The 26,015-nt window shown below is 42.7% G+C and overlaps 1 protein-coding gene across 1 annotated transcript in view; it reads right to left on the bottom strand.

Moving 5' to 3' along the window:
* LOC124038747 (CUB and sushi domain-containing protein 1-like) overlaps window positions 1–26,015 on the bottom strand; it is a 374,488-nt gene that overhangs the window by 14,329 nt on the left and 334,144 nt on the right. The window contains 6 exon segments of the mRNA XM_046354821.1: window positions 1,232–1,405; window positions 2,256–2,435; window positions 4,510–4,686; window positions 22,036–22,218; window positions 22,560–22,733; window positions 23,246–23,434. Coding sequence (XP_046210777.1) covers window positions 1,232–1,405; window positions 2,256–2,435; window positions 4,510–4,686; window positions 22,036–22,218; window positions 22,560–22,733; window positions 23,246–23,434 — 1,077 coding nt within the window.

The following is a 26,015-nucleotide window of genomic DNA, read 5'->3' as shown; positions in this document are numbered from 1 at the left end:
TTCCAAAGGCACTGTATTTATAACTTGTCAGAAATGTCCAGATCAACTAGCCCATGTCAGTTAAGATTTTCTTAGCCCGTAGTTTTTGTTGTAATGTTTGAGTCACTCGAATATGACATGAATAGACATTAGGCATAGAAAAATGTATAGAAGTGCAAGGAAATTAGCTTTAAAACGACAAAATGTTATCTGCACCCCATGACAAAATGTGTAGAATTACAGGAAATAAGTTTAAACCTGCAAAATGTTGTCTCCGCCAACACGAGGGGTGGGATGTTCCACAATGCTGGAAGGGGGCTTTGAGTGAAAAGTTTGGGAACCCCTGATATAATGTAGGTGAGTGTAAAAAGTGTGTGAACTAGTCCTGCTCTTTATAATGGATAATACAATGGTTTCAAGTTGCTTTTTCATAATAGGTCCTTCATGTTTGCGAAATGCCTCAGTTAAATGTTTCACAAAGAGTTTAGCGGCAGAAGTCACTCAGACCTATTTCAGACCCACAGCATGAGGAGTTTATTTTACAGAGTGGGCTCTCCTGCAGACTTTAGATGAAAACTCACTCTGTGCATGGAATTTCTGAACATTCTGGCTCTACTTCTGACACTGTGTCAGGAGCTTATGATCAAGGGCCTGCAGGCTTCAGCAGCAGACTCCATCCATGCACCTTGTAATGCTCATGTTATGGGCAGACCTAGCTGCGGATACTTGAGGGATCAATTTAGAAAATGTTTGCGTCCGTCACAACAGTTTCACAATCTGTCAAATCTGACATAACACAGAGGGTTTAGTCTGGTCATGCACCCTCCAGCAGCACAACTTTAACAGGGCTATAGGAAGGATACGTAGGCCAGGTACTGCACATTTCATTTGAAAGGCACTGCTTTCATTAGTTTGATGTATCTACTATAGAATTACATTTATTGCAAAAAAACAGAAATTTTCACCTTTATTTAACCAGGCAAGTCAGTTAAGAACATATTCTTATTTTCAATGACAGCCTGGGAACAGTGGGTTAACTGCCTTTTCAGGGGCAGAACAACAGATTTGTACCTTGTCAGCTCGGGGGTTTGAACTCGCAACCTTCCGGTCACTAGTCCAACGCTCTAACCACTAGGCTACGCTGCCACCCCAGCAATAGGCAAATAGCTAAACTTTGAGCACACTGCCATTGCACTAAAGATTAGATCAAGTGCTCAGGTTCAGTCTTAAAATAGCTTGAATTTCAACTTACGAAGACAATGAGGGATCTCCCCTCTCCATGTGCCGTTTCCCTCACATGAGACGATTCCAGGGCTGGATAGCTGGTACCCATCGAAGCAGCTATAGGTGACACTGGAGCCCCACTGCAAGTCTGATCCCTCAACCTTCCCATTGCGAACAGCCGGAGGATGGCCACACATGATCACTGATGTGGGGGCAAAACAATATCAATATTTTGAGTGAGTAAGTACTGTATGTTAACTCAAAACACCTCAATTTTCTAGACATATCTATTGATGTACGAGAAGGGAATGGAGGATTTACAATGGTTCATATCCTATTTGATTATCATATCCGTTCTCCAACAGGGAGAAAGTGTTTTCACTTGCATATTAATGGCAAGTAATGTAATTCATTGGGAGGTAGCCGTCCGTTTAATCACAATACATATCCATTATGGGAAGTGTATCTGTTTTTGATTATATGCAGGGTATTGTATGAACTGTAATTTCTTAACACTCCCGCTGAGACGATAAAATATTACAATTCTAAAACAAGAACTTCTGGCATATTAAACAGTATTCACCCACAGGATTGCAATTGCTTTGCTAAAGTACTACTCTGGGGAATAATATGTGAAGTGCACACATTCATTCTCTGCCTGTCAATCTGCTCAGGAGGAGACTTCCCTGCTCTATGCTTGCCTGCATTGCACCACTAACTGGATACATTGTTTTCTCCACACGTTTGAAGTCTGACATCTGATAGCACAGAGCTTACACATTTCATGGATAACATCCCTTCAGTCTGTGCAAGTCAATAATTTTGCTTGCTGTGCCAAAAAGGTAGAGAAACTACTCCAAACAGGATCAAAAAACTTTTGAAATCTTTTGATCTGTGAGTGCTTGAAATTCTGGGGTGTTGTGATATCTGTACTATATTTCGCTGGTTGCGCCTTCTCATCTCAGCCCTAAGTAAAGAAATGAAAGTTGAAATGTTTGTTTCTTTGTAAGCAAACGACAAGAATTATTGAGTCATAACCAAAGTTGAATTACCTTTACAGTTAGACTTGGTTTGGTTCCAAGACCCGTCCTTTGTGCAGAGGAGCACAGACGTACCGACAGTGTCCATGACGTGGCCTGGGTTACAGTGATACTGAACAGTCTTGTTGAAGGTGAACTCATTCCCTATGTAAATCCCATTGGCAACAGGACCTGGATCTCCACAGCTGATCACTGTTGAATTGGTCAAATAGTCATAGACAGTACTGTCCAAGCATAATCAAAAGCATAGCGTGGCATGTAGGATTAGGTGCATTGTGGCCAAGTCTCATTGTCTAGATTGAATGAACACAAGATGTGTGTTAGACGAGTCCACTGTAGTGCTCCTATAGTACAGTCAGTGGCGACGCGTCATTCTGGGCAAGTGAGGCAGAGCCGGAGCGTACGGGTTGGTAATATTCTCTAGTTGCACTATGATTGGCTCAGTGTTCTGTCACTGATTGAGACACTACGTTACAGCGAAATCTACAGGTAGAGCTCAAAAACTCATATGCCCATCCAAGAAGGCTCGAGGTCACTGGCCAAAGATAAAATGGACATCAAATCACGTTATACCTACCGTAGCTTTGATTGGACTGATCATGTCAATACTTTCATAATCTTAGCTAGCAAGCTAGACAAGCAGTCATCATCATGCATCAAGTCTGCAACCTACTGGCAAATCCTTTTCACATGAAGATAAATTATAGATAAAAATGTATCAGTGCTCATTGGCCATAAACATTGCACAACATGTTGGAAATCGCAAATTCAGCAATGAGTGCCAAGGCGCCACTGCAGCCCTGTTTTCGATCCCAGGCTGTGTCACAGCCGGCTGTGACCGGGAGGCCCATGAGGCAGCGCACAATTGGCTCAGTGTCATCCGGGTTAGGGGAGGTGTTGGCCGGCCAGGATGTCCTTGTCTCATCGTGCTCTAGCAAGCTGACTTGAGTCGTCAGGTCGACAGTGTTTCCTCTGACACATTGGTGCAGCTGGCTTCTGGGTTAAGTGAGCAGTGTGTCAAGAAGCAGTGCGGCTTGGCTCTCGACCTTCGCTGAGTCCGTAGGAGAGTTGCAGCGATGAGACAATATCATAACTACCAATTGGATATCACAAACAAGAGGGTAACGCCATGGCCCAGAAAAGTTTGAATACTTTGGCCATGTCAATCCAGCATTTCTGACGCGTTCAAAACAATTAAAAACTTGGAACTGGAAAATCTCAGGCTTCAGTGAGTTCAAGACAACTGGGAACTCGGAAAAAACTATGTCAGAATGGGAAAATACGGGAAAAAAATGTTGAACGGTCATCCCAACAGCGTTGGGATTTCGGCCCACAAGAAGGACCTCTGTGCCAACTTCCACAACAAGGTGATTCCAAAAATATACTGTATGCTGCTGCATAAATTATGTAATATGCCAGGGAGATATGTATAGTGTAGCAAATAAAGTAATATTAAGTGAATGTTGTATAGTAAGCTGTTAGTAGCACATGTGCCTCACCCTAATAATTTGGTTACTTTCCTCCCTCATAACTTAGCCTACTGTTCTGACATGATGGTGCACATGTAGCCTTTAGCCTGTTTTAGATAAATGCAATAATTTAATATTGTAAGAGCTTTCATTGTCTGCTTTTATGCCATCTTCATATAGCCTAATTTCTGACTTGTTGTACAGGGAGAATATTGTAAGAATGGCCCATGTTCTGAATTCTGTCGCTGTACATTTCAAAAGTGCTGAACACATAGTTATATTGACTACGGCCGTCCTAGCTTGATCAATAATGTCTTAATCGAAATTACGGATTGCCTCTTATCCGCTTGTTGTTCCCTTATGCCATAGTTTGTACATCTCAATTGTCAGTAGAAACCACATATGTTTAAGCAAGTCACCCATATCAGCTATATATTTTTTAAAGGGTAGTAAATGAGGCAGAGTCACCCATATCACAAAAAATAGGGTAACGCCATGGGCCAGTCACCCATAGAAGCTATATATTTTTTAAATGGTAGTAAATGAGGCAGAATGTATTGTTTCGCTGCCAGACAAGGCTCTGCTGATAGCCAGGTGTAGCAGTCGTAAGGTGTTGGGACTGCTGTTTGAACTCTGCTGTCCTAACAGTTTGTGGGCACCGTTTATCACCGTTACAGTGCATTGAATGTATTGTTTAGTGTTGTGATGTGTAGGCTTTGCTGGCCTTCATAAAACTATATATTTTTTTGTTTGCCCCACCAAGATTTACATGCTAAAATCGCCACTGAGCACCATACCTGTGCAGTCTGGTGCCGAGCCGGTCCAGGTGCCATTGGTGGTGCAGTGGCGAGTGGTGAGGCCTGAAGTCTTATATCCTTCCCAACAAGCATATGCCACGGAGCTTGAAAACAGTATTCCATCACTGAAGACAATCTTCCCGTAGGCAGGCGTACCTGGATTCCCACAGGAAACCGCTGAAAAAACATCAATAGATAAACATTTTTTTTTAAATTGGAAAATACTTTAAGATAAATTTAAGGTAAATAAACCCTACATTGATTGTTATCATTAACTCTTTAGAACCCATAGCGGCCGCCGACTGCCTTTCTTTAAATTACTATAGCGGTCATGAACTGCCTTGTTTTTCTAACAATAATATCAGTGTCAATATCGCAAGATTAACTTGCAAACAACCTGTTGTCATATTCATGTGGCTGTTGTCATCAACCAGAAACCAGAAACAGTGTATGCTGTCAATTGACACTTGGGGTGTTGCTATCGTCCACCAAGTGCAAACAGTCAGTATCTATACAGTACGTGTGAAATGCTTGATAATGTATGTGATGTAAACAGATGTCACGCCCTGACCTTAGAGAGACGTTTTATTTCCCTATTTGGTTAGGACAGGGTGTTATGTGGGATGGGCATTCTATGTTTTTTGTTTCTATGTTTTGGCTGGGTATGGTTCTCAATCAGGGACAGCTGTCTATCGTTGTCTCTGATTGGTAATCATACTTAGGCTTTGTTAGTGGCCTGTGTACCCCTAGTAAGCTTCACGTTTGTTTGTTGTTTCTTGTTTTTGTTGGCGACATTCATAATTAAAAGAAATGTACGCTCACGACGCTGCACCTTGGTCCGGTCATTTCCCTGACGACGTTCGTGAAAACAGAGAGATCTACTTTCTTGGGGCACTGAATATTGACTGGTTTTCATCAAGCTGTCCGCTCAAGAGGAAGCTTCTTACTCTAACCAGTGCCTGTAATCTGGTTCAGGTTATTAATCGACCTACCAGGGTGTTTACAAACACTACAGGAACAAGACCACCCAGAGGTATCGATCACATTTTTACTAATACTGTAAAACTTAGTTCTAAAGCTGTATCCGTACCCACTGGATGCAGTGATGACAATATAATGGCTATATCAAGGAAAGCCAAAGTTCCTACAGCTGGGCCTAAAATTGTGTAAAAGAGATACAAAATATTTAGTTGTGACTCTTATGTGGATGATGTTAAAAATATTTGTTGGTCTGATGTGATAAATGAGGAGCATCCAGATGCTGCACTTGATGAGTTTATGAAATTGCTTCTTTCAGTTATTGATAAATATGCACCTGTTAAGAAACTGACTGTTAGAACTCTTACGGCTCCATGGATTAATGAGAGATTGAAAAACTGTACGGTTGAAAGAGATGGGGTAAATGGAATGGCTAATAAATCTGGCTGCACATCTGACTGGCTGACTTATGTGACTAAACTCAACAAAAAGAAGAAGAAAATATAATATGAAGCCAAGATCAATGATATAAAGAATGATGGATAAAAACTTTGGAGTACTTTAAATGAAATTATGGGCAGAAAGACAAATTCAACTCAACCTTTCATCGAATCAGATGGCTTATTCATCACAAAACCATTTGATGTTGCCAATTATTTTAATGATTAATTAATTGGCAAAGTGAGGACTTAGGCAGGAAATGCCAACAACGAACAGTGAGTCATCATATTCATGCATAAAAAAAAGAATGAAAGAAAAGCATTTTGTAAAGTTAGTGTGGGAGAGGTGGAAAAATTATTGTTATTGATCAATATTGACAAACGTCCTGGCATTGACAACTTAGATGGAAAGCTACTGAGGATGGTAGCTGACTCTATAGCCACACCTATCTGTCATATATATAATCTGAGCCTAGAGGAAAGTCTTTGTCCTCAGGCCTGGAGGGAAGCCAAAGTAATTCCACTACCCAAGAGTGATAAAGCGGACTTTACTGGTTTTAACAGCAGACCTATAAGCTTATTGCCAGTTCTTAGCAAACTATTGGAAAATATTGTGTTTGACCAAATGCACTGACACAAATGACTGATGATTGGTTGAAATAAATTGAAGATTGTGGGAGCTGTACTGATTTCAGTGCAGCCTTTGATATTATTTACCATAACCTTTTGTTGAAAAAACATATGTGTTCTGGCTTTTCAACCTCTGCCATATTGTGGATTCAGCACTATCTATCTAATATAACTCAAAGGGTTCTCTTTAATGGAAGCTTCTCTAATGTCAAACACGCAAAGTGTGGTGTACCTCAGGGCAACTCTCTAGGCCCTCTTCTCTTTTCAATATTTTTAAACAAGGCATGCGTGTCCATGTATGCTGATGATTCAACCATATACGCATCAGCAACCACAGCTAATAAACTCACTGAAACCCTTAACAAAGAGTTGTAGTCTGTTTTGGAATGGGTGGCCAGTAATGAACTGGTCCTGAACATCTCTAAAACGAAGAGCATTGTATTTGGTACAAATAATTCCCTAAATTATAGAATTAATCTATATTTGGTAATCTGGTAATGAATGGTGTGGCTGTTGAACAAGTTGAGGAGACTAAATTACTTGGCATTACCTTAGATTTTAAACTGTCATGGTCAAAACATATAGATTCAGTGGATGTAAAGATACTTTTTGGAGTTTGGTATCAAAAAAAGCTAAGTTCTGCAGGCTCTAGTTTTGTCTAATCTTGATTATTGTCCAATTGTGTGGTCCAGTGCTGCAAGGAAAGACCTAGTTAAGCTGCAGCTGGCCCAGAAAAGAGTGGCACGTCTTGCTCTTCATTGTAATCAGTGGGCTGATATACAGTGTAAGTACTATGCATGCCAGTCTCTGTTGGCTAAGAGTAGAGGAGAGACTGACTGCATCACTACTTCTTTTTATAAGAAACATTAATGTGCTGAAAATCCCAAATTGTTTGCATAGTCATCTTGCACACAGCTCTGACACACACACATAGCCCACCAGACATGCCACCAGGGGTCTTTTCACAGTCCCAAAATCCAGAACAAATTCAAGAAAGCACACAGTATTATATAGAGCCATTATTGCATGGAACTCCATTCAATCTCATATTGCTAAAAATAAACAACAAAGCTGGTTTCAAAAAACGGATAAAGCAACACCTCACGGCACAACGCATCTCCCGTATTTGACCTAGATAGTTTGTGTCTATGCATTGATATGTAGGCTACGAGTGCCTTTTTTGTTTTTATGTTGTTCTGTTCTTGGGCTGTTCTGGTCTATTAATGTTCTCTACTATGTCATATTTTGTGTGGACCCCAGGAAGAGTAGTTGCTGCTTTTGCAACAGCTAATAGGGATCCTGATAAAATACCAAAAAGCTTGCACTGCAGTGCATAAAATGTGATGAGTAGTTGACTCAGTGAGAAAAAGGCAATAGCTGAACAGTTTTGAACAAATTAATGTATTCCTAAATTAAGGAGAAGCAAAAGAGAGAGACCGGGAGAGCTAGTTACAGTACCCCATAATGACGAAGCAAAAACAGTTTTTTACACATTTTTGAAAATGTATTAAAAAAGCAACTTAAATATCACATTTACGTAAGTATTCAGACCCTTTACTCAGTACTTTGTTGTAGCATCTTTGGCATCGATTACAGCCTCAAGTGTTCTTGAGTATGACGCAACAAGCTTGGCACAACTGTATTTGGGTACAGGTGTGCCATTTTTCTCTGCAGATCTTCTCAAGCTCTGTCAGGTTGGATGGGGAACATCAGGTTCAAGTCCAGGCTCTGGCTGGGCCACTCAAGGACATTCAGAGACTTGTCCCGAAACCACTTCTGCATTGTCTAGGCTGTGTGTCATGCAGGTGAAAGAGGACCCAAAAGCGACTTAACAGAAACAGAGTTTATTCAAGTCCAAACAGGGAATAACAGAAATCCTCTAGTCTGTAGAGGGGAATAACAAGAGAAGCGGCCACAGACTGCAGGTCGCTTCGGGTAGGCGCAGGCCGTAGTTGACAGAGACACCTGCTCACACGCAGCATCTGATGAAGGCAAAAAACACGACAGGACAGGGCGATACACAATCACAGCAAAAACACGACAGGACAGGGCGATACGCAATCACAGCATGGTGAATACTAAACAAGGAACCGACGGGACAGGAACGGAACACAAAGGAATAAATAGGGACTCTAATCAGGGGAAAGGATCGGGAACAGGTGTGGGAAGACTAAATGATGATTAGGGGAATAGGAACAGCTGGGAGCAGGAACGGAACGATAGAGAGAAGAGAGAGCGAGAGAGTGAGAGAGGGAGGGGGAGAGAGAGGGATAGAAAGAGGGAAAGAACCAAATAAGACCAGCAGAGGGAAACGAATAGAATGGGGAGCACAGGGACAAGACATGATAATAAATGACAAACATGACAGTACCCCCCACTCACCGAGCGCCTCCTGGCGCACTCGAGGAGGAATCCTGGCGGCAACGGAGGAAATCATCGATGAGTGAACGGTCCAGCACGTCCCGAGACGGAACCCAACTCCTCTCCTCAGGACCGTAACCCTCCCAATCCACTAAGTATTGGTGACCCCGTCCCCGAGAACGCATGTCCATGATCTTATGTACCTTGTAAATAGGTGCGCTCTCGACAAGGACGGGAGGGGGAGGGAAGACGAACGGGGGTGCGAAGAAAGGGCTTAACACAGGAGACATGGAAGACAGGATGGACGCGACGAAGATGTCGCGGAAGAAGCAGTCGCACAGCGACAGGATTGACGACCTGGGAGACACGGAACGGACCAATGAACCGCGGAGTCAACTTACGAGAAGCTGTCGTAAGAGGAAGGTTGCGAGTGGAAAGCCACACTCTCTGGCCGCAACAATACCTTGGACTCTTAATCCGGCGTTTATTGGCGGCTCTCACCGTCTGTGCCCTGTAACGGCAAAGTGCAGACCTCACCCTCCTCCAGGTGCGCTCACAACGTTGGACAAACGCTTGAGCGGAGGGAACGCTGGACTCGGCAAGCTGGGATGAGAACAGAGGAGGCTGGTAACCCAGACTACTCTGAAACGGAGATAACCCGGTAGCAGACGAAGGAAGCGAATTGTGAGCGTATTCTGCCCAGGGAGCTGTTCTGCCCAAGACGCAGGGTTTCTGAAAGAAAGGCTGCGTAGTATGCGACCAATCGTCTGATTGGCCCTCTCTGCTTGACCGTTAGACTGGGGATGAAACCCGGAAGAGAGACTGACGGACGCACCAATCAAACGACAGAACTCCCTCCAAAACTGTGACGTGAATTGCGGGCCTCTGTCTGAAACGGCGTCTAACGGGAGGCCATGAATTCTGAATACATTCTCAATAATGATTTGTGCCGTCTCCTTAGCGGAAGGAAGTTTAGCGAGGGGAATGAAATGTGCCGCCTTAGAGAACCTATCGACAACCGTCAGAATCACAGTCTTCCCCGCAGACAAAGGCAGACCGGTAATGAAGTCTAAGGCAATGTGAGACCATGGTCGAGAAGGAATGGGGAGCGGTCTGAGACGACCGGCAGGAGGAGAGTTACCCGACTTAGTCTGCGCGCAGTCCGAACAAGCAGCCACGAAACGGCGCGTGTCACGCTCCTGAGTCGGCCACCAAAAGCGCTGGCGAATAGACGCAAGAGTGCCTCGAACACCGGGATGACCAGCTAACTTGGCAGAGTGAGCCCACTGAAGAACAGCCAGACGAGTGGAAACAGGAACGAAAAGGAGGTTACTAGGACAAGCGCGCGGCGACGCAGTGTGCGTGAGTGCTTGCTTAACCTGTCTTTCAATTCCCCAGACTGTTAACCCGACAACACGCCCATAAGGAAGAATCCCCTCGGGATCAGTAGAAGCCACAGAAGAACTAAACAGACGGGATAAGGCATCAGGCTTGGTGTTCTTGCTACCCGGACGGTAAGAAATCACAAACTCGAAACGAGCGAAAAACAACGCCCAACGAGCTTGACGGGCATTAAGTCGTTTGGCAGAACGGATGTACTCAAGGTTCTTATGGTCTGTCCAAACGACAAAAGGAACGGTCGCCCCCTCCAACCACTGTCGCCATTCGCCTAGGGCTAAGCGGATGGCGAGCAGTTCACGGTTACCCACATCATAGTTGCGCTCAGATGGCGACAGGCGATGAGAAAAATAAGCGCAAGGATGAACCTTATCGTCAGACTGGAAGCGCTGGGATAGAATGGCTCCCACGCCTACCTCTGAAGCGTCAACCTCGACAATGAATTGTCTAGTGACGTCAGGAGTAACGAGGATAGGAGCGGACGTAAAACGTTCTTTTAGAAGATCAAAAGCTCCCTGGGCGGAACCGGACCACTTAAAACACGTCTTGACAGAAGTAAGAGCTGTGAGAGGGGCAGCAACTTGACCGAAATTACGAATGAAACGCCGATAGAAATTAGCGAAACCTAAAAAGCGCTGCAACTCGACACGTGACCTTGGAGCGGGCCAATCACTGACAGCTTGGACCTTAGCGGAATCCATCTGAATGCCTTCAGCGGAAATAACGGAACCGAGAAAAGTAACGGAGGAGACATGAAAAGAGCACTTCTCAGCCTTTACGTAGAGACAATTCTCTAAATCCAGTGCGCTGTAGAACACGTATTCCTTAAAGAGGTGGGGTTTCGTGCTGAACATGAATCTCGAGTGAACGGAGAAAAAAAATCAGGATATCGTCAAGATAGACAAAAACAAAAATGTTCAGCATGTCTCTCAGAACATCATTAACTAATGCCTGAAAAACAGCTGGCGCATTGGCGAGACCGAACGGCAGAACCCGGTACTCAAAATGCCCTAACGGAGTGTTAAACGCCGTTTTCCACTCGTCCCCCTCTCTGATGCGCACGAGATGGTAAGCGTTACGAAGGTCCAACTTAGTAAAGCACCTGGCTCCCTGCAGAATCTCGAAGGCTGATGACATAAGGGAAGCGGATAACGATTCTTAACCGTTATGTCATTCAGCCCTCGATAATCCACGCAGGGACGCAGAGTACCGTCCTTCTTCTTAACAAAAAGAACCCCGCCCCGGCCGGAGAGGAAGAAGGCACTATGGTACCGGCGTCAAGAGACACAGACAAATAATCCTCGAGAGCCTTACGTTCGGGAGCCGACAGAGAGTATAGTCTACCTCGAGGAGGAGTGGTCCCCGGAAGGAGATCAATACTACAATCATACGACCGGTGAGGAGGAAGGGAGTTGGCTCGGGACCGACTGAAGACCGTGCGCAGATCATGATATTCCTCCGGCACTCCTGTCAAATCGCCAGGTTCCTCCTGAGAAGTAGGGACAGAAGAAACGGGAGGGATGGCAGACATTAAACACTTCACATGACAAGAAACGTTCCAGGATAGGATAGAATTACTAGACCAATTAATAGAAGGATTATGACATACTAGCCAGGGATGACCCAAAACAACAGGTGTAAACGGTGAACGGAAAATCAAAAAAGAAATAGTCTCACTGTGGTTACCAGATACTGTGAGGGTTAAAGGTAGTGTCTCAAATCTGATACTGGGAAGATGACTACCATCTAAGGCGAACATGGGCGTAGGCTTCTCTAACTCTCTGAAAGGAATGTCATGTTTCCGAACCCATGCTTCGTCCATGAAACAACCCTCAGCCCCAGAGTCTATCAAGGCACTACATGTAGCACCCGAACCGGTCCAGCGTAGATGGACCGACAAAGTAGTACAGGATTTTGATGGAGAGACTTGAGTAGTTGCGCTCACCTGTAGCCCTCCGCTTACAGATGAGCTCTGGCTTTTACTGGACATGAATTAACAAAATGTCCAGCAACTCCGCAATAGAGGCACAGGCGGTTGGTGATCCTCCGTTCCCTCTCCTTAGTCGAGATGCGAATCCCTCCCAGCTGCATGGGCTCAGTCTCAAAGCCAGAGGAGGGAGATGGTTGCGATGCGGAGCAGGGAAACCCCGTTGATGCGAGCTCTCTTCCACGAGCCCGGTGACGAAGATCTACCCGTCGTTCTATGCGGATGGCGAGAGCAATCAAAGAGTCCACATCTGAAGGAACCTCCCGGGAGAGAATCTCATCCTTAACCACTGCGTGGAGTCCCTCCAGAAAACGAGCGAGCAGCGCCGGCTCGTTCCACTCACTAGAGGCAGCAAGAGTGCGAAACTCAATAGAATAATCCGTTATGGACCGTTCACCTTGGCATAAGGAAGCCAGGGCCCTAGAAGCCTCCCCACCAAAAACTGAACGGTCAAAAACCCGAATCATCTCCTCTTTAAAGTTCTGGAACTTGTTAGAGCAATCAGCCCTTGCCTCCCAGATAGCTGTGCCCCATTCTCGAGCCCGGCCAGTAAGGAGTGAAATGACGTAAGCAACCCGAGCTCTCTCTCTAGAGTATGTGTTGGGTTGGAGAGAGAACACAATCTCACACTGCGTGAGAAAGGAGCGGCACTCAGTGGGCTGCCCGGAGTAGCAAGGTGGGTTATTAACCCTAGGTTCTGGAGGCTCGGCAGGCCAGGAAGTAACAGGTGGCACGAGCCGTAGACTCTGGAACTGTCCAGAGAGGTCGGAAACCTGAGCGGCCAGGTTCTCCACGGCATGGCGAGCAGCAGACAATTCCTGCTCGTGTCTGCCGAGCATGGCTCCTTGGATCTCGACGGCAGTGTAACGAGCGTCTGAAGTCGCTGGGTCCATTCCTTGGTCGGTTCCTTCTGTCATGCAGGTGAAAGAGGACCCAAAAGCGACTTAACAGAAACAGAGTTTATTCAAGTCCAAACAGGGAATAACAGAAATCCTCTAGTCTGTAGAGGGGAATAACAAGAGAAGCGGCCACAGACTGCAGGTCGCTTCGGGTAGGCGCAGGCCGTAGTTGACAGAGACACCTGCTCACACGCAGCATCTGATGAAGGCAAAAAACACGACAGGACAGGGCGATACACAATCACAGCAAAAACACGACAGGACAGGGCGATACGCAATCACAGCATGGTGAATACTAAACAAGGAACCGACGGGACAGGAACGGAACACAAAGGAATAAATAGGGACTCTAATCAGGGGAAAGGATCGGGAACAGGTGTGGGAAGACTAAATGATGATTAGGGGAATAGGAACAGCTGGGAGCAGGAACGGAACGATAGAGAGAAGAGAGAGCGAGAGAGTGAGAGAGGGAGGGGGAGAGAGAGGGATAGAAAGAGGGAAAGAACCAAATAAGACCAGCAGAGGGAAACGAATAGAATGGGGAGCACAGGGACAAGACATGATAATAAATGACAAACATGACACTGTGTGCTTAGGGTCGTTGTCCTGTTTGAGGCTGAACCTTCGACACAGTCTGAGGTCCTGTGCGCTCTGGAGCAGGTTTTCATCAAGGATCTCTCTGTACTTTGCTCCATTCATGTTTCCTTTGATCCTAGTCTTCCAGTCCCTGCCGCTGAAAAACATCCCCACAACATAATGCTGCCACCACCATGTTTCACCGTAGGGATGGTGCCAGGTTTCTTCCAGACATGATGCTTGGCATTCAGGACAAAGAGTTCAATCTTGATGTCATCAGACCACAAAATATTGTTTCTTATGGTCTGAGAGTTCTTTAGGAGCATTTTGGCAAACTCCAAGCAAGCTGTCATGTGCCTTTTACTGAGGAGTGGATTTCGTCTGGCCTCTCTACCATAAGGGCTTGATTGGTGGAGTGCTGCAGAGATGGTTTTCCTTCTGGAAAGTTCTACCATCTCCACAGAGGAACCCTGATCAAGGCCCTTCTCCCCCAATTGCTCAGTTTGGCCAGGCGCCAGCTCTAGAAAGAGTCTTGGTGGTTCCAAACTTCATCCATTTAAGAATTATGGAGGCCACTGTGTTCTTGGGGACCTGAGCTCAATTTCGAGTCTCACAGCAAAGGGTCTGACTACTTATATACATAATGTATTTCTGTTTGTTTTTTAATCTAAAAACTTTTCACTTTGTCATTATGAGGTATTGTGAGTAGATTGATTAGGGAAAATGTTATTTAATCAATTTTAGAATAAGGCTGTAACTTAACAATATGGAAAAAGTCAAGGGGTCTGAATACTTTCCAAATGCACTGTATATTTCTTTGTATATTTTTTCACTTTCACTTACTTAGCTAGTGTCAAATGCAGTTATGTGATGTGTATGGTTGAGAAAAGGAAATAGAGAGAAAGGAAAAGAGACAGTGTGAGAGGGAGAGAGATTATGTTCTTGACCACAATTGTATCCTATTTGTTGCTTGTCTGGCCTCCCTCTGTTACTCTATTTCTCTAGCTCGATGAAAGCGAGGGAAGTGATGTGGAGAGTCAGGGCTAAGCAGCAAAAGGCAGGGAGGAAGAGGAGTTAGATGATTGGAGGGATAGAGATGTGAAGTGGAGCGAGGGGAGATTGGAGGGAGAGAGGAAGAGGAGAGTGAAGAGGTGGGAGAGGCGAGTGGAGGGAGAGGAACATAGATTTTTATTTTATTTAGATCTCTTTTAGTCCCCATTTGGACTAATCTTCCAAGAGTCCTTAAACATTAAAATACAATTTATAATACAAACACACTTTCACATATAACACACTATTACAAACATGCATAATATACTCGCATAATGACCCAATAAATACTCAATCTAAAATATATTGATTCTTCATTTACTATAGCCCCACAACATTTTTATATACTATATTTAAATTGTTTTAAAATAATGTTTAAATTGATATATTGAAAGGTTTATCAGGATCCCCATTAGTTTGCGAAAGCATGAGAAGCTATTATCTGATAGCATGTAACACCCCAAAAGACCCGCAGGGGACGTAAACAAAATAATTAGCATAGTCGGCGCTACACAAAACGCACAAATAAAATATAAAACATTCTTTACCTTTGACCATCTTCTTTGTTGGCACTCCTAGATGTCCCATAAACATCACTATTGGGTCTTTTTTTCGATTAAATCGGTCCATATATAGCCTAGATATTGATCTATGAAGACTGTGATCAAGGAAAAAATTGCGTTTTATAACGTAACGTCATTTTTTTTAATTAAAAAAGTTGACGATAAACTTTCACAAAACACTTCGAAATACTTTTGTAATGCAACTTTAGGTATTAGTAAACGTTAATAAGCGATCAAATTGATCACGAGGCGATATATATTCTATAGCTGTACGTCTGGAAATAATGTCCGGGTAAATCTCAACCAAAATATCCGGTCGGAGAACGGAAGAAAGGCGCTACCTTGTGCCCGTTTGACCAAGAAACAAATCGTAGGCAAATGACAAGACTGTTGACATCGTGTGGAAGCTGTAGGTATTGCAACCTCGGCCCCATTTAATGTGGTTCACATTCAACAATGGGTTCTAGTGGCGCATGGATATATTTTCTCATTTTCAGTGATCAGATTTTCCTGCGCTTTTCGATGAAACGCACATTCTGTTATAGTCACAGCCGTGATTTAGCCAGTTTTATAAACGTCTGAGTGTTTTCTATCCACACATACTAATCATATGCATATACTATATTCCTGGCATGAGTAGCAGGGCGCTGAAATGTTGCACGATTTTTAACAGAATGTTCAAAAACGTAGGGGGTAGGGGTAACAGGTTAAATAAAGAAGTGGCCCAAGGCAGCTGCCCTGCGGTATTCCACAGTTTAACACATTATGGGAAGAAAATGAACCATTGATATAGGTGGACTGTTTCCTGTCAGTTAGATATTTATTTTAATTTTACTAGGCAAGTCAGTTAAGAACAAATCCTTATTTTCATTGACGGCCTAGGAACAGTACCTTGTCAGCTCGGGGATTTGAACATGAAACCTTTCGGTTACTAGTCCAAAGCTCTAACCACTAGGCTACCCTACCGCCCCACAGATATGACTGTACCCAATTCAATGCTACTTCCTTAAAACCACAATGCATTAATTTTGTCAAAATTATTTCATAATCCACTAAATCAAATGCTGCACTGAAATCTAAAAATAGTACACCTACAAATTTGGCATTATCCATAGCATTGAGCCACTGGTCAGTCATGTCAACCAATGCAGTGGTAGTGGAATGGTTTTTGCGATAAGAATGCTGATTGGCTGTAATCAGATCATTCTTTTCCATGTACTCCCACATTTGTCTACTCACAATACCCTCCGATATCTTGCTGAGTGTAGGGAATAGACTAATTGGTCGACTATTGGTAGGAGTAATGGGTTCTTTGCTGTCTTTCGGATTAGGACACAGTTTTGCATGCTTCCATACATTTGCATACATCCCCTTTTCCAGAGACCAATTAAATCTGTATCTCAGTGGAACTGCAATCTGGGAAGCAGCATAGCGAAGCAAAAAATTGTCTATAAGACCATAACCTGTAGATTTACTATCAGGTAATGACTTCAATAGGTTTAACACCTCCACTGACAGCGTTTGTAGACTAAAAGAGCAGATCTTATTGCTCCTAATATGATAATCAATCCATTGGACAATAGATTTAGGGAGAGGAGGAGGAGGAAGAGGGAGGGAAGGAGGGAGAGGAAGAAGCAGGGAGAGGAAGAACCAGGGGAAGAGGAGGAGGAAGAGGTAGGGGAAGAGGGAGAGCACACATGAGAGGGGAGCCTACATTTCCATTGTCTGCCCTAGGTCCTACCATTCACCCTTGTGGCAGGGGTTTTGGAGTTGTATTTCAAATGTGGTAGGAACTTATATCTGTGCCAGAGATTTTAATGGATTACACCAATAAAATGGGCATGGTTGACCACCTTGACCAACTATGGAACTATTACAATTTTGGACGCACGGGCATAAAATGGTGGGAGTATGTGTTTTGGGGGATGCTCAGCATTGTCATCATAAATGCGTACATTGTGTCGGGGACGCTGCAAAGGTCGCTCAGAAACTGCAGGCACTGGTTCCTGAAGGCATTCAAAATGCAGCTTGTGCATTCACTTTGTGATATGGCTTCAATGACAGGAAGAGGGAAGCCAAGAATGTGGCATTAGGGTGTGTGGACTCACAATTTGAAAGCAGGTGAATTTTGAAGGGCACAAGAGAGGGTGTGTGGTGCGCATCCGGGGTGGACGCAGGCCAAAGAGTGGAAGATGTGTAGAAACCTTCTTTGGGTGCGCTACGTGTTCTGTGCCACATTCCAGGATGGGGCCGTGCTTCCAGAAGTTCCATGACATATTGCAGGCTAAATGCAAACACTAAAGTGACCATGTGAAATATGAATTTGACCTACAAATCTTTTAGGGAAATTGTGTACTTTTTAAAATTGTCTCTGAACAGTTGTTGTGTTTTGTATCATGTCTCTTTATCTGTCTCTATCTAACATTTGTTGCATTCACTGAATTGTTGTCAAAGTAGGCTACTAGTTCTACATTTTGTGTCAGGCGAGGAGGTACTAAATCTTATTGAGAGAGGTTATCTACATTTTGAAATGTTCTCTGAATAGTTGTTGGGATTTTTACATTGTTACAGAAGTAAGAATAGTTTAAAATCAAATAGCCTACATTGTGTGGGTTTTGAAATACATTGTCCTCTGGTCACATTTTGGATAAATGTGTACATTTGTTATATGTATATATATTTTCTAAGTATAGTATATTATACTTGGTACATTTAGAGCGAGTAATTTAGTCAAATTTACTACAATTTAAATACGCTAGTTTTTTTGGGTGTGTTGAGTGTTAATAATTTGTTGATAGTCAGTCTTTACACAATGGAAGACAAAATTAATGTTATTCCTATTGACATATTTTGTATTTTACCCCCTTTTTTACCCCTAATTTTAGATTTTATCTCAACGCTGCAACTCCCAATGTGTTCTCCGAAACATTAACCCGCACCAATGTGTCAGAGGAAACACCATTCAACCTGCGACCGGGGTCAGCCGGCTGGGACCCGGCCTGCAGGCGCACAGCCCGCCACAACGAGTCGCTAGAGTGCGATGAGCCAAGTGAAGCCCCACCGGCCAAACCCTCCCCTAACCCGGACGACGCTGGGCCAATTGTGCGCTGTCCTATGGGACTCGCGGCCACAGAATGCAATGCAGTGCCTTAGATCCCGTGAGCCACTCGTGAGGCCTATGTGGTGTCATATTATAGAAGAGGTTGTGCTCTATAAAACTAAGTTAACTTGTAATTGTCATTTTTGTTTTTGGGCTATATCTTTGTTTTTGAGCTATGTCTGTTTGTTTGAAATGTATGAGAAAATGTGCTTTATCTTTAAAATTCTCAGTAATCTACACCAGCATTTTAGAATTATATTGGCGTCTAAAGTATTAATGTCACTTGCAACCATGAAAGTCATACTCTCTTGACTATGGTTGTGGATCAAAGGAAATACATCTACTCCCATAATAAGTCCAATCGTTCTTCAGTACAATATATTTTACAGGTGCTGACCAACCCATCAACTTAATTGTAATCTAACAGAAACAAGACATTAAAATCAAATACTTATTGATTTGATCCAATTAGTTAAAGCTTTTTAATGAAATGTATCAGCCTTTGTCAATGACCTGGAGTGGCATTTTAGAAGGCTATAAATTAAATGGGATCCTCACTCTCAAAGGTTGCATTTACCCAGGCAGCCCAATTCTGATATTTTTTTCCACTAATTGGTCTTTTGACCAATCACATCAGATCTTTTCACATCAAATCTTTTTAAAAGCTGATCTAATTGGTCGAAAGATCAATTACTGAAAAGAGAATCAGAATTGGGCTGCCTGTGCACACAGTGATAGATATCGTCTTTAAAAACCAATTACGTTAATTGGGAACAACAAGTCCATCCCATAAATAATGAGGCATTGGGGACATATGACAACAAATTGACCACACGACTCACAAGAATAGAGCTTTCAGAGCTTTCACTCACACAGCCTGCTTAAATACTCTCAATACCGCACAAGCAGTTTCATCTTTGTTTACAGAAGGGGAGAACCAGCAGCATGTGAATCTTCAGAGGGCATTAATCAAAGAGGGATCAGTCAAAGCGCAACATACGTTGTGAGGAAATATGCTCTCCACTTTCCCCCATGTAAAAGTGAATGGCAAATGTACACAAGTGCTGATCTCAAAATGCAATGAATGCTTTTGATTACAGCGGGAATATCTGGGGCTTATGCTACAGTGCAAGCTTTGAGTATTTATGACTCAATTAGGGTTGATTGAGCGTATACTCATTAGCTCAAGTCATAGAAAAGCCAATAGCTGAGCATTTAAGAGCAGTGAACTCTGCTAATTATTCATATTGATAAGAATGTTTAGCATTATCTCTGTGTAGACATAAACCCCAGATTCAAGGCTGCAACAGGATACTCAGTGGGTTAAAGGAAGCAAATACCCATGTACAGCTTCCCATAAGAATGTAACCACTTCATATAGAGAATAAGGGGACCAATAAAGAGTTAATGAATTCCCTCAGGGAGACTGTCACCATATGTATTTCCCAACCGTTAGGGAATAGGTTAGGTAGTTTAAATAGCACACTACAGCTCACTACCCCTTCCACACGTCATTCATCCAGGGGGCAGCAGCAACCTTGTCCAGGTGCTGAGCCTTGTTGATAAGCACATCAGGTGCTGCCAATTAGGTGGTCGTCAAAGTCATTATTTCCCAAGTGACAGCAGTGTTGTGGTCCCCCTGTGCATGAGAATTTGCATTTAGTACCTGGGCACAGCATTATTGTATCACAGAAATAGTGTGCCGCCATCCACTTACAGTGATCCGTCTCAACTCCCTTATAGCAACCGTTAAACCATCGTCAATTATGAATGACCTCTAAATAATGCAGCGTTATTGATCTCCTGTAAGCAATCTGCGGGCTTATCTCACTTTGTACTTTGTACTGTTGCCGTGAAGACTGAATAACTATGATTAATAATACATTTATAAATATAGAAATGCACAAAAACTGACCTAATGATGAAAATAAAAACAATGAATGACGGAATGAAGGACGGAAGGAAAGGTGGAAGGAGACAGAGTAATCCACCAGGGCATTCTTTAAAATATATAGTGTTCTCTGACAGATGTATCAGAGAGGAATTCCTTCAGCTTGGATGAAAGGTAAATACCCCTTGAAGGTTGTGCCATGCTGATTTCAGATAGTAGACAATCCATTAACTACTCAGGCTTACATGGGCAAAACAAATATCTGTATAACATTAATTATGTTTAGGGTTAGGGGCTAAATGGCATAGTCAAACACCCATGGTAATAATGTATCTTTATCTAATCGATACATTAACTACTAAGTAATGCAAAATAATAAATGCTAACGTCAACCAACACTTAGCATAGGGGATCCGACACCATCTAACAGACAACACTGATGATAACTGGGTTAAAATAAGAAACAGACAACAGAACAACTAAGAGCTGAAGAATTCATAACAACCTCAACACCAAAACATACATAGGAATTAGAAACAACAACCTGAAAACAAGGAACCCATAATTACTCACAATCTTAAGGCACGCTACGATATGCGTTATGTTGAGCATACATAATAATGATGGTCATAATTCATTCGATTTTTACTAATTCTTTGTATTTGATTCTTGGATTACAGAGATATAAAGCTCAATCAATGTTGTTGGCCAATGAGACATAGTTTAAGACGTTCTTCATTTAAGATTTTTTTTAGAAATATAGATCAAATCTATTTAAATTCCAGTAAATTCAGGGAGTACATTGAAATTCCAATTCCAATTATCTTCAAAACTTTTCAATGAGGAACATTTGGAATTTGAATTTAGTTTACGTTATGAATTGACCCCAACCCTGATCAGCTTAGATATTCAGTACACCCACATTTGCATACCTTTGTACATAATGTGTGTAGGTATTTTATACTTCATATGAATGTGCCAATAAGCATCCCTCCTGGCTTCACTCAAGGTTCCCTCTTCATTTTTCAACCAAAGAATTAAACAGTGTCAGAAATAACCCTGGGTTCTCCTCTTTTGAATTCCTCCCAAAATGACTGAGCATTAAGGTAATTGCAGACTATAATCGGTGGAGCAATCCTTTCTGAAAATGTGCATTAAAGCAATGAATTATCGTACATTACATTACCGGTGGCAGGTTGTCTGTGTAGGACTCCTAAACCCATGCATACATCAATGAGTCCTAAATTCAGACAAGTGAGTAGGAAAATGTTGCATTTATAGCAACCAGTATATCTGTCAAATACCAGTTTAACTGTTATTATAATAGATCATACTTGAGTAGTTGTACTGTTTATCATAATTATGAAAAAATCCCTGCATTGCACAGACATGCAATGTTCTCGTCATTGATTTTCCAATTAAATAGCAATACATTGGGAAAACAATTATTTGTGCAATGCCATACAATCTAAAATATTTCCTTTTTGCAATAGAACTGATCACTAAAACAGTCCGACAAGGCGAACCATGACACTGCCTTATCAGCCCTCAATGATGCCCAGATTATGCTCATTCCCAGTCAAGGGAGTCATTGTCACAGTGGATAACGTATCTACAGGTATAGTAGTTGATTATATATGGCAGGGGACTCACCTTCACAAACTGGCTGGGTGCCACTCCAGGAGCCATTGTGGAGGCAGGTCCTCTCAGGTGAGCCACTCAGGGAAAAACCGGCATCACAGGTGAATCGCAGCAGGCTCTTCAGCTGGAACTTCTCCCCTAGCCTGGAGCCCTGAGGTGGGGTTCCAGGGTCACCGCACTCCCCGGAACTACCACCTCGTGAGGGAGAGAGAAAATATCCAACACTCAAACAGCCATCCCTCACCACAGCAGTCCCATAGGCAGCTCATATCAGTCACTCTAGCCTGTTTTCTGAAATGGAAATAGGCTTTTCCCCCTCCCTTTTAACTAACATGAAAGGCTACCAAGGCTCTACCCAGAGTGCTTGCATCTTACATCTCTAGCTACCACACATGAAAAACCCACAGAAATCCATAGTTTTTCACGCTCGGTTTGACATTCCTGAAACCTGTTGACCTGTGGTATTTCTGTACACCCTTAGAGCCTTCAGGTCGCCCCTGGCTGGCAGAGTGGTAGGCCCCTGCTGATGGAAATACCTGAGCAGTAGGGTGGTGACCCACTCCAGCGTCCGTCCTCCTGACAGTAGCGCGTGGCGTTCCCAATCAGCACTCGGCCCTTGCTGCAGGTATAATGGAGCACGCCACCGTTGGTGAACTTCCTGCCTGACATGACAGCTTGGGGTGGTGTGCCAGGATCACCACAGGAAATAGCTTCAGGCGAAATGGAGAGAAAAAGTTCAGAGAGGACAGTTGATACTGAGTTGATCATGGATATACGCCATTGTTCTTGTGCCTTCAGTGTTAGCTACTACCACAATTACATTTTAGTTGTTTACCTACTACTACTCCCACTACTACTCCTACTACTACTCCCACTACTACTCATACTACTCCCGCTCCTGCTGCTGCTACTACTACTACTCCCACTAATACTACTACTACTACCACTTCTCCTACAACTCACCTTTTATCACAAACATTAACACTACATATGACATTGTCAGCAAAGACATAATGTTTCTATATTATTTATTTTCAAACACTACCAATATAAATTCTTCACAAATCCCTTGCACCATTCCCATATTCTCCCCACTATAAGAATGGTACATTTCACACTTTCTATCATTCTCCAACAGTGACTAACCACACAAAGTGGGACCCAGATTCCACCTCTGCCACTTCTTGTACCCTGATCAAGACAATCCTAGCATATTACTCACAAAGGCACTTAGGAAGTGATCTGTCCCAGAGGCCGTTTGACTGACAGGTGAGAAGTGATGAGCCGAGCAGATAGAAGGCCCTCTTGCAGTGATACATCACACTGGTTCTATAGTTGAAGTTCTCTGGGAAACGCTGCTGCGGGTGACGAATGGCATTCTCCACAAAGCCTGGATCGGAGCAGTTTACCACTGCAAGATAAAATCAACCGAAGGGAAATCAATGAGAAAGCTTGAATAGCAGGGTTATTGTTCAAGTTCTGAGTCATTTCAATCAACCCATTCATGCTTTTTAATATATACTTAAACAGTGGGTAAGCTTCTCTCATGTTTCTACAGTCAATAGCATTTGACATAAAGTTGATCTAATAACTATGTAACAATGTCATTCATGTGGGTTGATATGCAGTTTCAGTTTAGTTCACATTCCCTTGTCACAAAATGTAAAACCAGCAGGACCGGAAGCCCCAGTAACAATAAGTTGCACCTCTTGCCTCGGAGTTGACTGAACATTGTTTTCAGCTATTGCCCTTCAACAACAAAAAATGCATTAAGTTAAAGTAATGTCCAAGGGAAACAAAACAGATTGCTTTCCCTCAGTGACAGCTGCCAATGCCCTGGCAGTCAATTAAGCCCTGGGGAAAAGAGGGATGAAAAAAATACAACAATTGACAATTAGAACCTGCTGTTGGCAAGTGCCAAAAACTCTTATTCCTAAAACACCGGAGAAGACACTGGAGAAGGCACCGGAGAAGGCTGATGTTTTAGAAGGCTGACGTGTTCCTATCCAATTGTGTTTTTGTTTGTTTCTTTACGTTGTTTGTAACTTACATTTTAAATGATTTTGTACAAACTGTCAGAATCCTTGTTTTCCTTTAAAACTTATTTGGGATAGGGGGCAGCATTGTCCCTTTTGGATGAAAAGCGTGCCCAGAGTAAACTGCCTCCTACTCAGTCCCAGATGCTAATATATGCACATTATTATAGTATTGGATATAAAACACTCTGAAGTTTCTAAAACTATTTGAATGATGTCTGTGAGTATAACAGAACTCATATGGCAGGCAAAAACCTGAGAAAGAATCAAAACAGGAAGTGGGAAATCTGAGGTTTTTAGTTTTTGAACTCAGCCCCTATCGAATACACAGTGGGATATGGGTCATTTTGCACTTCCTAATGCTTCCACTAGATGTCAACCGTCTTTAGAACGTTGTTTCAGGCTTCTACTGTGAAGGGGGGTAGAATGAGAGGGGAATGAGTCAGAGGTCTGGCAGCAGCCTCGATCTCAGTCACGCGCATTCACGAGAGGTAGCTCTCGTTCCATTGCTTTTTTACAGACAATGTAATTCTCCGGTTGGAACATTATTGAACATTTATGGTAAAACATCCTAAAGATTGATTCTATACTTAGTTTGACAAGTTTCTACGACCTGTAATATAACATTTTGAACTTTTTGTCCGACGTTTGGCCGGACCTGAACGCACGTTTGGATTTGTTTACCAAACGCCCTAACAAAAGAAGCTATTTGAACATAAATTATAAACTTTATCGAACAAATCAAATATTTATTGTGGAACTGGGATTCCAGGGAGTGCATTCTGATGAAGATCATCAGAGGTAAGTGAATATTTATAATGCTATTTCTGACTAATGTAGACTGCGCAACATGGCGGATATTTATTTTGGCTGGTTTGGGCTCTGAGCTCCGTACTCAGATTATTGCATGGTATGTTTTAGTTTTTTTTAAATCTGACACAGTGGTCGCATTCAGTAGAAGTGTATCTAAAGTTCCATGCATAAAACTTGAATTTTCATCAACATTTATAATGAGTACTTCTGTGAATTGATGTGGCTCTCTGCAAAATCACTGCATGTTTTGGAACTTCTGAACATAACACGCCAATGTAAAATTAGATTTTGGATATTAATATGCTCTTTATCGAACAAAACATACAAGTATTGTGTAACAAAGTCCTATAAGTGTCATCTGATGAAGATCACCAAAGGTTAGTGATTCATTTTATCTCTATTTGTGCTTTTTGTGACTCCTCTTCGGCTGGAAAAATGGCTGGGTTTTTCTGTGACTTGGTGGTGACCTAACATAATCGTTTGTGGAGCTTTCGCTAGAAAGCATTTTTGAAATCAGACACTGTGGCTGGATTAACGAGAATTGTATCTTTAAAATGGTGCATAATACTTGTATGTTTGTATGTTTGAGAAATTTGATTTATTAGATTTCTGTTGATTTGTATTTGGCGCCCTGCAATTTCATTGGCTGTTGGCGAGGGGTTCCGCCAGTCCTAGACAGGTTAACGAGTCTGACGAGCCCGACCTGAATGACATACTGCTTTCCCGGGAACAGACATAGATCCACGTCATTTGCGTGAATCCACGTCATTTGCCTTCTGAGAATTCGTAGGTGATCGAATAAACCCCCACTGCCTTCCATTCTGCTAGCGAACGTGCTATCTTTGGAAAATATATAATCGAAGATTAAACTACCGACGGGACATTCAAAACTGTAATATCTTATGATTCACAGAGTCGTGGCTGAACAACAACATTATCAACATACTGCTGGCTGGTTATACAGCCTAACCGGATGATTTAAGCTCTTGGATTTAGGGGGCGCTATTTTAATTTTTGGATGAAAAACGTTCCCGTTTTAAACAAGATATTTTGTCATGAAAAGATGCTCGACTATGCATATAATTGACAGCTTTGGAAAGAAGACACTCTGACGTTTCCAAACCTGCAAAGATATTGTCTGTG

The sequence above is a fragment of the Oncorhynchus gorbuscha genome, linkage group LG06, assembly GCF_021184085.1.
Source record: "Oncorhynchus gorbuscha isolate QuinsamMale2020 ecotype Even-year linkage group LG06, OgorEven_v1.0, whole genome shotgun sequence".
Classification (NCBI taxonomy): domain Eukaryota; kingdom Metazoa; phylum Chordata; class Actinopteri; order Salmoniformes; family Salmonidae; genus Oncorhynchus; species Oncorhynchus gorbuscha.
Note: the sequence above shows the minus strand (reverse complement) of the source record. Positions and strands in the feature narration are given on the sequence as shown.